The sequence below is a fragment of the Stenella coeruleoalba genome, assembly GCF_951394435.1.
Source record: "Stenella coeruleoalba genome assembly, chromosome: 3".
In the NCBI taxonomy this organism is placed as follows: Eukaryota; Metazoa; Chordata; class Mammalia; order Artiodactyla; family Delphinidae; genus Stenella; species Stenella coeruleoalba.
Window position 1 is genome coordinate 59100881 of NC_137148.1, and position 14148 is coordinate 59115028.

Below are 14148 nucleotides of genomic sequence, written 5' to 3' on the forward strand. Positions count from 1 at the left end.
ACTGCCGATCCCACTCTATCCTTTAAGTACAAGTAAATATACAATTCATTATAATTGGACCTAGGGTGGCCAATAGTAACCTGGAGTAAAAAGGCAATCGGGTTTTCTCAAGACATTTACTTTAGGAAATGCCAAGAGATCAGGGCAGATAGCGGCAGGAATTGAAGCCGAAAAGAAGCCGAAAGTAGGAAAAGGTCATGACAAAGCAAGGAAAAACAAACTAAGTAGGACGGGAGAGCAAAACACAGATAAACAGGAGCCATGAAAGAGAGAAGAAATAACAGAATGAAACTAAGCTACATTAACTGTAGGTGGGGGCAGGTGATTGAGTAACTGAGTTTTGTTAACAATAAAAGCACTCAGAAACAAGTGTACAGTTCCAGCTTTCTTTGCAGGTAAGGCATTATAAATTTTCTTGGTTCCTGGCAATATTCCCATTTTTCAAGGTAACATGGGTTGGCCTGTACCCCCTGTACCCTAAAAAGCTTAACTAAAAATGGATGAACCTATGACATCAATACTTGTGAGATGTTTTCAAACTTTCAATACTCACTTGATCTAGACAGACGACTATGCTCAGCTTTAGTAGATTCTACGAAATTGTTTCACCAGTTTACACCTGTTGTACCACAGCCTCACCAACACTTGGTGTTACATCTTTTTATTTTTTAAGCCACTCAGATGGGCATATGCTGGTATCACTGCTTTAAATTTGCACTTCCCTGATGACTAATGGCACTGACTACCTTTTCATATGTTCATTACCCATTTGGATATCCTCTTTATGAAGTGCCAGATCAAGACTTTTGGCCTTTTTTTTTTTAATTGTGCTGTGTAAACTTTTCTTATTGACTTGTAAGACTCTCCCTACCTTTCTGACATCAAATGTTGTCAAATTATTTCTCCTCAACTAACCACACAGTTAATATGATTAGCTACCTAAATATCTTTATTCACTGTTCCATGTAAAATCCTGATTCTTCCTTTACTATCTTGGTAAAAGATAAACACCTTCCTCAGATAAAAGAACCTGGCTGAAAACTACAAATTAGTGACATTTATTCCCTCTTTTTAAGATGATATACTTCATTAAGTATTTAGGTGACGTATGGAAGTACAAATGCAAATGTTGGCTCAGGTGAATTCAGCTTTTGCATGCAACAAAATCGTAGGCAACAGAAACTAAAAAAGTTATTTTAAAAGCCCTTGACAGTAGAATTATTTTTATTCCCAGAACACTAAGAATATGAGTTAATACCATGTTTTCTTTCTTGATTTCACCAACCTTTAAAATCATGGTAGTATGACACTATCTACATTTAGGTGTTAAAAAAAATTTACTAACCATGTATGGATTACTGCAAGCAATTTAGCAATTAACTCCCACTGTCAGAAACTAACCAAATTTCTGATCTTGAGAGAAACATCCGGAGACATAATGAAGGTTTTTTGCTGGTTAATAAAGTTCAGTTGTGATACCACCTACTTGGGTTTTTCCACAACTTATTTGAGAAAATGGCAAAGCCCTGACTACTCCGGCAGCTAGTTACTGGATTTTCACTTCCCTCAAAAATTAAAATTCTTGAATGTAAAGGAGAAGTAAAATTTGATTCCATCTTCTTCCCTTCATCATTGTGGTAATGATGAAAATAATGTAAAAGAAAAATTGGTTCTAGTCCACTGACCCCATGAAATTACTTATATAAAGTGTACACTAAAAAATAGTAGTTTTAAGCCTTTGCCAATTAATCAGATTCAAAATTGCAAAGCTAAGTTTACATGATAATCATTTATAAAGCAGACAAGTATAGAAAGAACCCCTAGAATCTGTTAAGAAATTTTTCCAGTATTATAGTTGGTTAAAAATGGCAAACGGGGGACCTCGCTGGTGGTCCAGTGGTTAAGACTCCAAGCTTCCACTGCAGAGGGTGCAGGTTTGATTCCTGGTTGGGAACTAAGATCCTGCATGCCACACATCGTGCGGTCAAAAAAAAAAAAGGCAAACAGAGATAGGATGACTATATATGACTTTGATATTTAAAAAGCGCTAAGAAGAAACAGGTATATTCTGCCACCTACCTATTTAAAAATACTTTTCTAATAAGTTTATGTCAAATTTAAGACAAAAACAATTAAGGTGTCAAATAAGCAGAAACTGCTCCTAAAAGTAAAGAAAACACACCAAGATCAAGCTGACCCTGACACACCACAGGAAAAAGAAAACTCATTATGGCAAATAGCAATACAATTTTAAAAAGATCTTTAAAGTGAGTCTTGGGCATTGTTTAGGTTGCTCAACTGTGACAATCTTTTTCCACATTATTTCCTGGACAGAAATCCCTTAACTTCTCAGAGAATAAACCTTTCTTCTGAAAGTAATAAAATGGAGCTTCACATATGAATTAGTGGGCCTTCACAAAGGAACAAATGCATACACATTAAATTGCAAAACAACTGCCTGTAGATTCTCACCAAAGAAAATCAACATCTGTAAAAATTACCTGGATTCTTCCTCCCTAAATTGTGTATTTTCCTATGACCCCTTTTATATCAGATAATTTCCAAAATATGGGGAATATGGGTGGTCCATGACCACCAAAATTTCAGGATCTACTAAGGTTGCTCCCCTATGGAAATGAGGGAATGTCATGATTACCACAAACTCTGTCAGAGCCAAAAAACTTAACTTTTCAACAAGATTCTTATATCTGCTAGTGCAAGGAGAGCCTTCCTGCTAGTTTTTTTTTTTTTGAAGGATGGGGTGGTGAAATAGAGGAGTCTATTTCTTTCACGGTAAGAAGAAACTGTGTTTACTCAAAATCACACACACTGCAACTGTAGAAGATTCCAGGAGTAATCCTATAATTCTTTTAAATAGTAGCATCAACAGATGGTTTATCATATTTCATTTATTAACTAATTACGCAGAAAACGCTCACAGAAGCCCTTAGATAATACATAGATACATCTTTACTAGAAATATATTAACTTATCCAAATAAAAAATAACCATCTTAACTTCACATTCATACAGCTCTTTGTTTTCAAATAATTTTCACGAACAAAATCTCGTTCAACTTCAAAGACAACATGGCAGATGGCTAAGAGATTAAAAAAAAAGAGCACACCCTGTCTTTAAAGATTTATTTAGTGTTGTCTCAAATCCTAAGGAGAAATGCAGAATATGAATGGATTCCACATAATAAAGCCAGCACACTATTGTAAATAAAATTACTGGTCTGGTATACATATGCCCTTTTCCGTATTTTAAATTAAAATAGAATCTTTGAATTTAACAATGACCTCATAAATACCTTTCTTCCACAGGGGCTACTTGTCTAATGTCACAGTGAACTATACAATTTCTAATATATTGAGAAAATTTAAATCATAGAATCATCTTTTTAAAACTTTGCTTGTACTGAGCAAGTTATGCTGGAATGAATACCAAGGACAAAACAACAGAGCTAGACAAAGAACATAGAACCCTAGTGTATTTCTGTCAGTGATCATTCTAACACCAACCATGAAGATAAAAGGGTGAAAAAAAAAAAAACCTCCAAAAATTACACATTTCCCTCATAAAACCTGTTTTACAATACTGTAAATTATTTCAACTGGAAAATTTATGTGTCCAATGCTTTGCTAATTCCTACATAGAAGTTGTAACCCTGAGCCTTTATGGTCCAAAACGAACACTAGAGATATGAAGAAAATATAAAAAATATATGAACCTTGTGATTGAAGAAGCCCATGAGTTAAGTCAACAAAATATATTTCCCATGAATACATACTTATAGGATTGGCAGAAGTGCTTGCTGGATAAAAGTTCTGGTTCTCAGGTCATACAGACCTGGGTCTGAATGCTGGCTCCTTCACTAATTAGCAGTTTAACCTTGGACAAATTACTTAACCTCTCTATGTCTCAATTTCCTAATCTGTAAAAACAGAACAATAATGTTAACCTCATAAGACTGTGAGAGTAAAATGAGATAAAGTGTATAGTGTTTATCACTATATCTGGCACACTGTAATCCTCAAAAATGTTTGTTATCATCATCATCACCTCTACCATATTATTATTGTTGAAGAGGTTCTATAAAATATTTATAACTCCTGGTATGTATGTATGTATGTGAAACTGACTGATATATAAAGGTTATTATAATGAGCATAACAGCTTCCTGGAAAGAAAGAATAGAAACCTCCAATTTCTCCAGCTAAAACCTATCAGGGAAACCCTAACAAAGGCCTAATAGCAAAGGCAATGAGGGACTATCTGATGACATCAGAAGAGAAAAAGACAGGTCCGCTGTTCCAAGTGTCCTGTCTGGCCATCATAAGGACAGGTGGTGCCATGGAAGTAACTCTGAATTGAAGTGAGTGAGGTGGAATGATGGGAATATTACACAATATTATACAATATTCTTGATTTATCACAATTTGGTTATTTTGCTTGCTTGTTTTTTGTGTTTTTTGTGGGGAGATGTGTGGGGGGGTATATACTGCATTATGTCATCTCTTCTCCTTTAAGTAACGTACCAAGGTCACACAACTATTATGTAATAGTGCCAGGATTTAACCCCTATGTGTCAGGCACCAGTATCCAGTGCTTAAACACTACAATAAAACGCTGTTATGGCAATCCATGGGCAGAAAGATGTGTTCATATTTATCTTGTATGTATATGGTAGCAGAACTCAGATGACACACTCTAACCTGCAGGAGGTGAGACTATGGGAATTATTTTCAAATATTCTGCCAATGGTAACTGATAGAAAGCACAATCAACATAAAATTGAATCCTAAGTATCCACTAGCCAAAAAGTAGTATAATCTCTGGCAAGTTACTTAAATTTAATCTAAGCCTGTTTCCTTGTCTGTAAAACAATATTTGCCTCATCTCTCAGGATAGTAGACAGAAAATAAAGCACATGAAGTACATAATACAATAATTAGTACTTGGTGACCCTCAATAAACAGCAGCTCCTATCACCATCATCATCATCATGCCTTAACAATTTGATTTTAATTTTGAATATCAATATAAGAATGCTTGCTTAAATAGTAAAATTACTAAACTTAGGTTCCACATTAATAGTCTTAAGTGATTTTGAAGAATGAATCAGGATGCACCTCCTCACTACCTCCCTGTTCCTGGTCTATGGGGGAAAAAAAAAAAAGAAAACTTTGCTGGTTATGTTTGGTGATAGCACTTGAATTTTCTCCCTCCTATGTTAGTTTAAGAACTCTATTTTTAGAATTCAAATTCAATTTAAATTTTCACTGATATGTTGTTTAATTGGTACATATCACATGTTTTACATTAAAATTAAATAAGTACTAATAAGAATAACAATTAACAATGATTTCTCCTTGTCTATGAATAAACCATATTTAGAAATCAGAAAGCTTATACAATGTATCTGGAACGCTGTTGTTGAACCTATTGCCTAAGAACTTAAATTCACCAAAAATCTGTTATCGAGCATTAAGTCACAATACTCTGAGGGAGACCCAAAGATTATATTCTATCCATTATTCAAGGGTGCAAAGAAATCAATGATATGGAAGAAATATATGCTTTATGCATCATTCTACATCCAAGGAGAAAAAATAAAATGAGAACCTGCAAAGATTCCTGAATCAGCTTTACTAAGAAGAATGAGCAAAATAAAATACGCTTAATTAAAACAGAGAAAGCTAGCATTAAGCCTTTAAAGGTCATCTCAGATATAAACATATAAATTAGTTCTACTTAATGTCTTTAATCACTAGGAAGAGGGCTGGCCCTGATTAACTACACAAAATAGGCCACTCTCCTTATATGCACATTTAGCAACTCTCATTGAATGTAGAACTCTTTATCCATAAAAAACATGGTATAATTTTAGTGAATTTAGTTGTGACTCCCAAAACCCTTTCTTTTTCCACTGTGTCATAAATGGGAAAATGTATCAGCCACTGTGGTAAGTAACCTCACATATATTATTTCATGTGTTCTTAAACACATTTAGAAGAAGTGAACTGTCAGGCAAGGTCACATATGTCGTACATGGCAGAGGCTGCAGTGTCTTGTATCCAGGTAAGCCCAGCTCCAAAGCACTGAGATTCTGGAATTCTAGCTCATCTCTTTTAGTTATTTATTTTTATTTAAAATTTTTATTTAACTATAGTTGATTTACAATATTGTATTAATTCCGCTATACAGCTTCAGATTCTTTTCCATTATAGGTTATTATGAGATACTGAATATAGTTCCCAGTGCTATACAGTAAATCTCTGTTGTTTATTTTATATATAGTGGTGTATATCTGTTAATCCCATACTCCTAATTTATCCCTCCCCCTCTCCTTTCCCCACTGGTCATCATAAGTTGTTTTCTATGTCTGTGAGTCTGTGTTTTGTAAGTAAGTTCATTTGTATCTTCTTTTTAGATTTCACATATAAGTGATATCATATAATATTTGTCTTCCTCTATCTGACTTCCTTCACTTAGTATGATTATCTCTAGGTCCATCCATATTGCTGCAAATGGCAATATTTCATTCTTTTTATGGCTGAATAACATTCCATTGTATATATATACCACATCTTCTTTATCCACTCATCTGTTGATGGACATTTATGCTGCTTCCATGTCTTAGCTATCGGCTCATCACTTTTAAATAAAAGAAAACTGTTTCTCATTTTTAGACTGTTTTCTGAGGTAATAATATCAAGATAACTAAGATTCACAAAATGTTTTAAAGCAATATAACTCTAAAGCTAAAACAAGGAGAAAAAGAAAGCATTACACAGTCAGATTTCTTTAGGCTGGGAAAAATTCATAATCAAGAAATAAAAGCCAATGCATGATCAATATCAAGGAGAATGTGCCTGTAGTATCCCAGGTCAGACTGGTTTTTCTTGTTGTGTTTCTGTGTGTAGATGTTTTGTGCCTGTTAAATAACCAAAACAGGTGTTTCAACTAAACTCTGTGAAACCCAAATGAACAAGTACAGACAAGTATATGAACAAGTCCAAAGTTTTCTTAAGCTACAATCAGGAGTGGCATGGTGAATTTATAACTTTCCCTATTCCTTGTTTTACCATGATATACTGAATTAGCTAATAATGCATACTTATTAATATCATGTATTTCTTTAGTCTACTTACCAATTATTCATAGCAGAAGTCAAAAACTAGCTTTAAATTACAAGAATATGGCTTATACATTTATGTAAGGAAGACTTTCTCAAGGTTTATTAGAAAATTTCATATTTACAAAAATTTAACAATTTACAAATGTTTATAATAAGAATATACCCAAATGGTTACAAATGACAACAAAAATTAACACTGAAGCTTTCAAATATTAGGATTTTAAAATTTGATGTTATTTTAAGAATCCTTTTATCCAGATCATATAAAAGGCATTCACTATGAAGCAAACCCTAAATATAAAAACCAAATTTGTTTTATATAAAAGGGCATATTTTGTTTTAATAACAATTAAAAATATTTATCACAGAAAATTCCCTTAGTGTAACTCAACTGTTAGAAATAAAATTATTTCAAAAATTTACATCTGTACTACTTTAATCTTTACCACCAAAATCATGTTCAACTTTTCAGGAACATATATACATCTCACAGTTATTTTAAAGGAGTTACCACCAGTCTCTTGCCTAGGTCTCTACGGACAGGTAAACATTGGAGACCCACCTTGTGCTGTTCAATGGCATCTATCCACTGCTGTCTGTGATCTGGATCCTGAGCACGAAGATACCAAACACTATCATTTACACTAATATCAAAGCGACATTCATCAAAATCGTGAGGCTGTGGACAAAAAGGAGAAAAAAAGCAAAGTTAATTATATTCTTAGAAGTGCTACACCCTACAGCAAAAACATGAACATACCCATTCTAGCTGGTGGGAGATTCTCGTTATTCTTTTACTTTTCTACTCAAATAATTTTTTTGAAGATATTTCAAATAAAGAGCACAACAAGGGCATAGTTACCAAAAACTAAGTTTCATTCACTATTCCCACAAATGAGTTGACACATAAACTACAAACATATTAAAAAAAAAAAGAGATATTTTTCATCAAATACTTTGAGTTAGTTTAACTAGTGAGAATACTACGGAAAGCACAATTTTAAAAAGGGCCAAAGTAAGTTTTATGAAAGACGTTTACTAATTTTTTTCCTGCCTCCATTATTCAAAAGTAAATTCTCATCATCAATAGTTTTATTTCATTATATTTGATAAACAAGATATTTTTATAACATTAACAGTTCCTCCCAAGTATTTCAAATTAACTTCTAGGTTTTTACACATCTTGGATCGCAACAGCCAGGAGAGCTTCCAGTGAAAAGCAAAAATAAAATGAACTTTACATCAGACCTATGTTAGATAGCTAGAGGAAACTGCTTCCATCAAAATGTAAACATTAGTAAAAATGTCAACTATTTGGTTCAGCGTTTCACATTCTTCATAAGAATATATAAAATAAATATTTTATATACTTGTTTTTCCACCAATGAATAACTTCAAATATGACAGGATCTATTTCACAAATACCACCTCTTCTTCTACTGGATAAAGCACAATCAATTTCCTCTCCTGTGAACAATCTTAGCCTTAGAGGACAGAGAATCCTCTCTGGTCAATGTAACAATAAACTTATTTGCTGAACACAATCTACATATTGTGTTTACTCTTTCCCCCTTTGACAGCATCAATCTTTTATCTCTTTATCAGTTTAACAAAAACAATATGAGATAATTCCACAATGTCTTTAGCCTATGAAACAATTTCTCTTTTAAGATTAAGACAACAATTCATGATTCTGACTGGCTAAAGGATACAAGTTAAACTTTCTGAATCACTATGTGATGGGCATCATAGTTAGGACTACATTGAGAGATAGAGTGTGCTACAGAGAAAAAAGGAAAAAACAAGACAATACATACCCCGCTTCAATAATTATGAACACAGAAACACATAAAATACAACATTTAACACTCATAAATATAATGACTATAAATTTAACTGAAAGCCAAATATTCGTAAATCTTAAGAATGGAATCCAGTTATTGAGAAAAGCTTCTTGGAGGAAGGGAAGCATATATACTATCTGAAGAACTAAGTAAACAATTTATCTGATCAGTCTACTGTTCTAAGAAGCACAGAGGTTTTAACACTTTTACTTCATAATGATTATTATATTTCTAGTGACTATTCCTGAAAATGTTTTATATTTTATATTATGTTCAATATTCTCATTAAAGCTTTAGAAAATAAAAAGAAGTAATACATATAACAGTCGTCCCTTGTTTTTTTGCAGGGGACTGTTTCGAGGGCTCCCCTCGGATACCAAAATTTCAGATGCCTAAGTCCCTTATATAAAATGGCTCAGTACAGTCAGCCCTCCTTATCTGAAGATGCTGAGCCAGCGGATATGGAGGGCCGCCTATAGTTAGAAATGTACTAGTTTCTCCAGCAAATACTTTTTCCAGCTTTTATACCTTCAAAATTTCCTCACAATCTTCCAGAGAGTCCAATGCCACATTTTAAATATTCCTAAAAACAGGAACCTGCTATTAAGCCTTCTCTGGGTGTGAGTGACTTAATAAAACCTGAAATCAACGTAAGTAAACTTTGCCATTACTAAATCTGTTAAGTATATCAATTATGATTTCTTCTCTCTCTGTTTCAAAGTTTCGATATATGGAGAACTTTAAGCTTTTAATAGATAAAGTTATACATAGGAATGGAATAAAATGACAGTCTACAAATCTAGAATTAAAGAATTTGAAAATTTCATTTGAATGTCATACATTTATGAGATGCAATATCTCAATATCTGCTCAAAGAGATAGAGTTGGCAGAAAGTGTACATAAAGTAGCCATTTCTACCATCAACAATCTGAGGGATAGGTGGCAGAGAAAAGAGATGTACCAATTTTCAGGTGATAGGGAGTTTGTGAATAACACAGAAGGCTTGGATTCCTAAAAAGTGAATAAGTGTAGGAAGCTAAGTCTACAAGGCAAAAGAAATGACAGATTTGTTGAGGTGTGTTTAGGGGGATAAATCAAAGTCTAGACAATAAAGCTTACATCATGTCTCAACACACACACACAATCCCCTTAAACACATAATACAATAGTCTCCCTTTACCTAAGAGGAATACATTCCAAGACCCCCAGTGGATACCTGAAACCACAGATAGTACCAAACCCTATAGATACAGCTTACCCATAAACAATGCTGTGATTAGGGACGTGGACCCTCTGCACAGTAGAAAGCCCAAGTGTCTTACAGTCAGTCCTCTGCATCTGGGGCTCACCAACCTTGGATTCAACTACTCTTGCATTGGGTAGTACTGTAAGTAGTATTTACTAATGAAAAAATTCCGAGTATAAGTGGACCTGTGCAGTTCAAACCTTCGTTGTTCAAGGGTCAACTGTACTATGTATTTTCCTATACAGGTATTAATGAGCAGGAAGTATATACAGCATGGATATACTGGACAAAGGAATGCGCCACGCCCTGGTAGGGAGAGAGCAGCACACAAGAGATTTCATTATGCTACTTAAAATAACATACAATTTAAAACTTATGAATTGTTTATTTCTGGAATCTTCCATTTAATACTTTCAGACCTTGAAGGTAACTAAAACTGCAGAAATCAAAACTGCTGATAAAGGGTGGGGTGGGGGAACTACTATAGACAGGCTGCTTCATTCAAACACAACTGATCTTGTCTTTATTTAGAATTTCATTGTTTTGTTCATTACGCATTACTCCAAAAATATGCATTAAAATAATATTTATCTTGATTACTGAGTTTTTTGATGCTCTCTTACATTTTACAACTGAGGTTAGCCCCTCATTGGTCTCATCCTAGTCCTAGCCCTGACAGATGATTATTGGAAGGAAACAAATAAGGTATAAAGGCCAAAAGTACATGAAAACTACAAGACGTGGTAGACTGTAAGAGATGACATGAGCTATCTTCAGGAAAAAAACCAAACAAACCATAAACTTTAAGGAAGAGATAAAGCAGCAGGCAATGAAAAATAAGCTAATAGAGCTAAGAAAAAAGAAATGAGTTGAAACCACATCAGAAGCAGCAATAAAAAGCAAACAAAGCTAAAAGGGGCATGGTGAACAGACCTGAGAAAAATACAAAGTGAAAGAAATATAATAATGAGTGAAGAAGGAGGTCAAGCAAATGATTTAACTGGTGTTTTGAAAGGGGAAAATTTAACAAGTGTAACAAAAAATTCAAGGATACTATCTTTTCTTTAAATAAAATATTCAAGTTACAGATCAGACATACTATGCCCAGGAAAAATCAATCTGAAGACTTATTCTGTGAAATTAGTTTATTTAAGAATAAAGAAAATGCTATAGGAACAATGTTTCTCAAGCTTTTTGCATTATCACCCCCCACCCCGAGAAAAATAAATTCTCTTTAGTGAGAGAAAATAAACAGTAAGAATTAAGATTTTGTCCAGTAGGTTCTTCCTGGAGGGCCACTTAGATATTGTAATATCTAAGATTATTTCACTTTCCCAAGAACCAAGTATCAGCCCCCACTGAGAATGAGAATGCATGCTTATGGAAGAAAGCCGACTACATAAAGGAAAATGTAGGTGGGCCTCATTCTTTATCATGTCAACAGTCACTGTTAAGGATGAAAAATAAACCAAAAGGTGAAATGGCATTTATATCCATTCTTTGCCTGTCTTGTTAGTTCTTAGGGCCACTATAACAAAAATACCATAGACTGGGTAGCTTTAACAGAAATTTTTCACAGTTCTGGAAGTTGGAAGTCCAAGATCAGGGTGTCAGCGTGGGAGGGCACTCAGTGAGGGCCCTCTTCCTGGTTTACAGATGGCTGCCTTCTACGTGTGTCCTCATATGGAGGAGAGAGAGCTCTCTGGTCTCTTCATTCCCTCATAAAGGCACCAGTTTCACCATGGGGGCTTTACTCTCATTACCTCATCTAAACCCAATTATGCCCCAAAGGCCTCACCTCCAAATTACCATCACAGTGAGAATTAAGGCTTTAATATATGTCACAACATCCACTATCAAAAGAATCTTATAGGAACAAAAGAGGCATAAATCCACAAAGAAGAAGAAGAAAAAAAGTTACCAACAAAATTTAAAGTTGGAATGTGATAAATGAATTAGCAGGCCTGAAAATGCTGAAAAGTAAACATCTACAAGGGAAAAGAAGACAAAACAAGCCAATTTGTATTGGAGGCATCAAGTAGTCCTAAAGATAAAGGCATGGGGAGAGCTGAAAACAGAACTGATCAAAAGTCATTAAAAGGTGCAACTAGAACCCTGGAACCCCATTTGCCCATCCCTCTGTGCAGTAACATTAGAGGCCCCACCTCTCAGAGAGACGATATTAGGTATAAGAAGAAGGGACATTCCTCCACAGCAGGAGGAAAGGAAAAAAAGCAGTTAAAGTATTCATGTTAAAGGATTCCTCCCCTTACTTGACTCCCAGAAGGCTTGCACCCATGCTTGCTCATTCTACCTCCTTCTGCGTATAAGGAAGATTCCTATATTTCCTTCTATAGGAAAACTAAGTAATCCAAGAGAAAATAGTAATAATAATAAAAAAATAGTAATAATATAGTAATAATATTTAAGGGTTTCCTACTCAGGCCCTTAATCAGTATGAAAATTCTAAACCGTGAAGATGAAGAAATAATTACCTTTCAGAACTGGAAGATATGCTTCACCAAAATGAAGGAGTAACCAAGAGAAGTAAGAGGCAATTGAGATCCAGGAAAAGAAGCAGCAAAGGGACTTCCCAGGAGGACATTAAGGAAAATGCCAGCAGCAGAATTATGCAGAAGACAGAAAAGTCTAGATTAGAACAGTATAACAGGATGCTTTAGAAAGGATTTCTCTAGTGGGAGAAAAGTAGAATGAAAAGATTATCTAAAAAGTTAAACTCAGTGGAGAGAGTGTAGGAAGATTTAGCTAGAAATTCAAAGAAAGTCAACCAAATTTTTAATAAACTTTGTTGGTATATAATTAATGTACAATAAACTTTTCCATTTAAAGTGTACAATTCAGGACTTCCCTGGTAGTCGGGTGGTTAAGACTCCACGATCCCAATGCAGGGGGCGCGGGTCTGATCCCTGGTTGGGGAACTAAGATGCTACATGCCGCGCGGCATGGCCAGAAAATTAATTAATTAATTAATTTAAAAATAGTACAATTCAATGTTTTTTTCACTTGTATATAACCATGAAATCACTGCCACAGTCAAGATGGAAATGTTTTCATTTCCATAACCCCCCAAGGATTGCTCATGCTTGTCTGCAGAACATTTCTTCCTGTCACCAGCTTCCAGAAACCAAAGATCTGCTTTCTTTCACTGTGTATTAGTTTTCACTTTTTCTAAATTTATATAAATTGAATCAGATAGTATATACTGTTTTTACTCAGTGTAACAATTTTGAGATTCATTCATATTGCTGTTGTCTTATATAGCTCATTCTTTTTATTGCTGAGTAAATTATGCTGGATGTAACATATTCTACTTATTCATTCACACCTGTTATTGGACAACTATTTACAGGTTTTGGAATTGTGAATAAATTTTTTGTGAAAATTCATGTCTTTGGGCATAAATTTTCTCCTCTTTTGACCTAGGAATGGGCTGGCTGACTCATAAAATAGGTATACAGTTAACTTTAAGGAAATGCCAAAAGTAGCTGCACCATTTTACATTCTCACCAGCAGTCTATCAAAGTTTAGTTACTCCACATCCTTGCTTGGCTTAATTATGGACTCTCTATTCTGTTCCATTCATCTAAATGACTATTCTTACTCCAATAACACTGTTTTGATTATTGTTGCTTAATAGTAAGTCTTGAAATCATGTGGTATTAAGTCCTCAAACTATGCTCTTTAAAAACTGCTTTGGCTAGCCTAGGCAGTTTGCATTGCATAATATATATTTCCAGAAAAATTTTAGTACCAATTGCATTAATATCTTAGATTTTCTATAGATTAATATGGTAAGATGTGATATCTTAATGCTGAGCCTTCTAATCTATGGACATAATATCTCTCCAATTATTTAGGTCTTCTTTATCTTGACAAGCTCACATAGTTTGCA

General features: G+C 34.3%; 1 protein-coding gene across 2 annotated transcripts in view; it reads right to left on the reverse strand.

Moving 5' to 3' along the window:
- The window catches only part of CERT1 (ceramide transporter 1), a gene marked incomplete at its 5' end in the record, with an annotated part of 128930 nt that overhangs the window by 82804 nt on the left and 31978 nt on the right, over positions 1-14148 (reverse strand). For both annotated transcript variants that reach the window (XM_079916452.1, XM_079916451.1), the window contains one exon: positions 7707-7823. In XM_079916452.1, coding sequence (XP_079772578.1) covers positions 7707-7823 — 117 coding nt within the window. The remainder of the gene's footprint in view (positions 1-7706; positions 7824-14148) is intronic.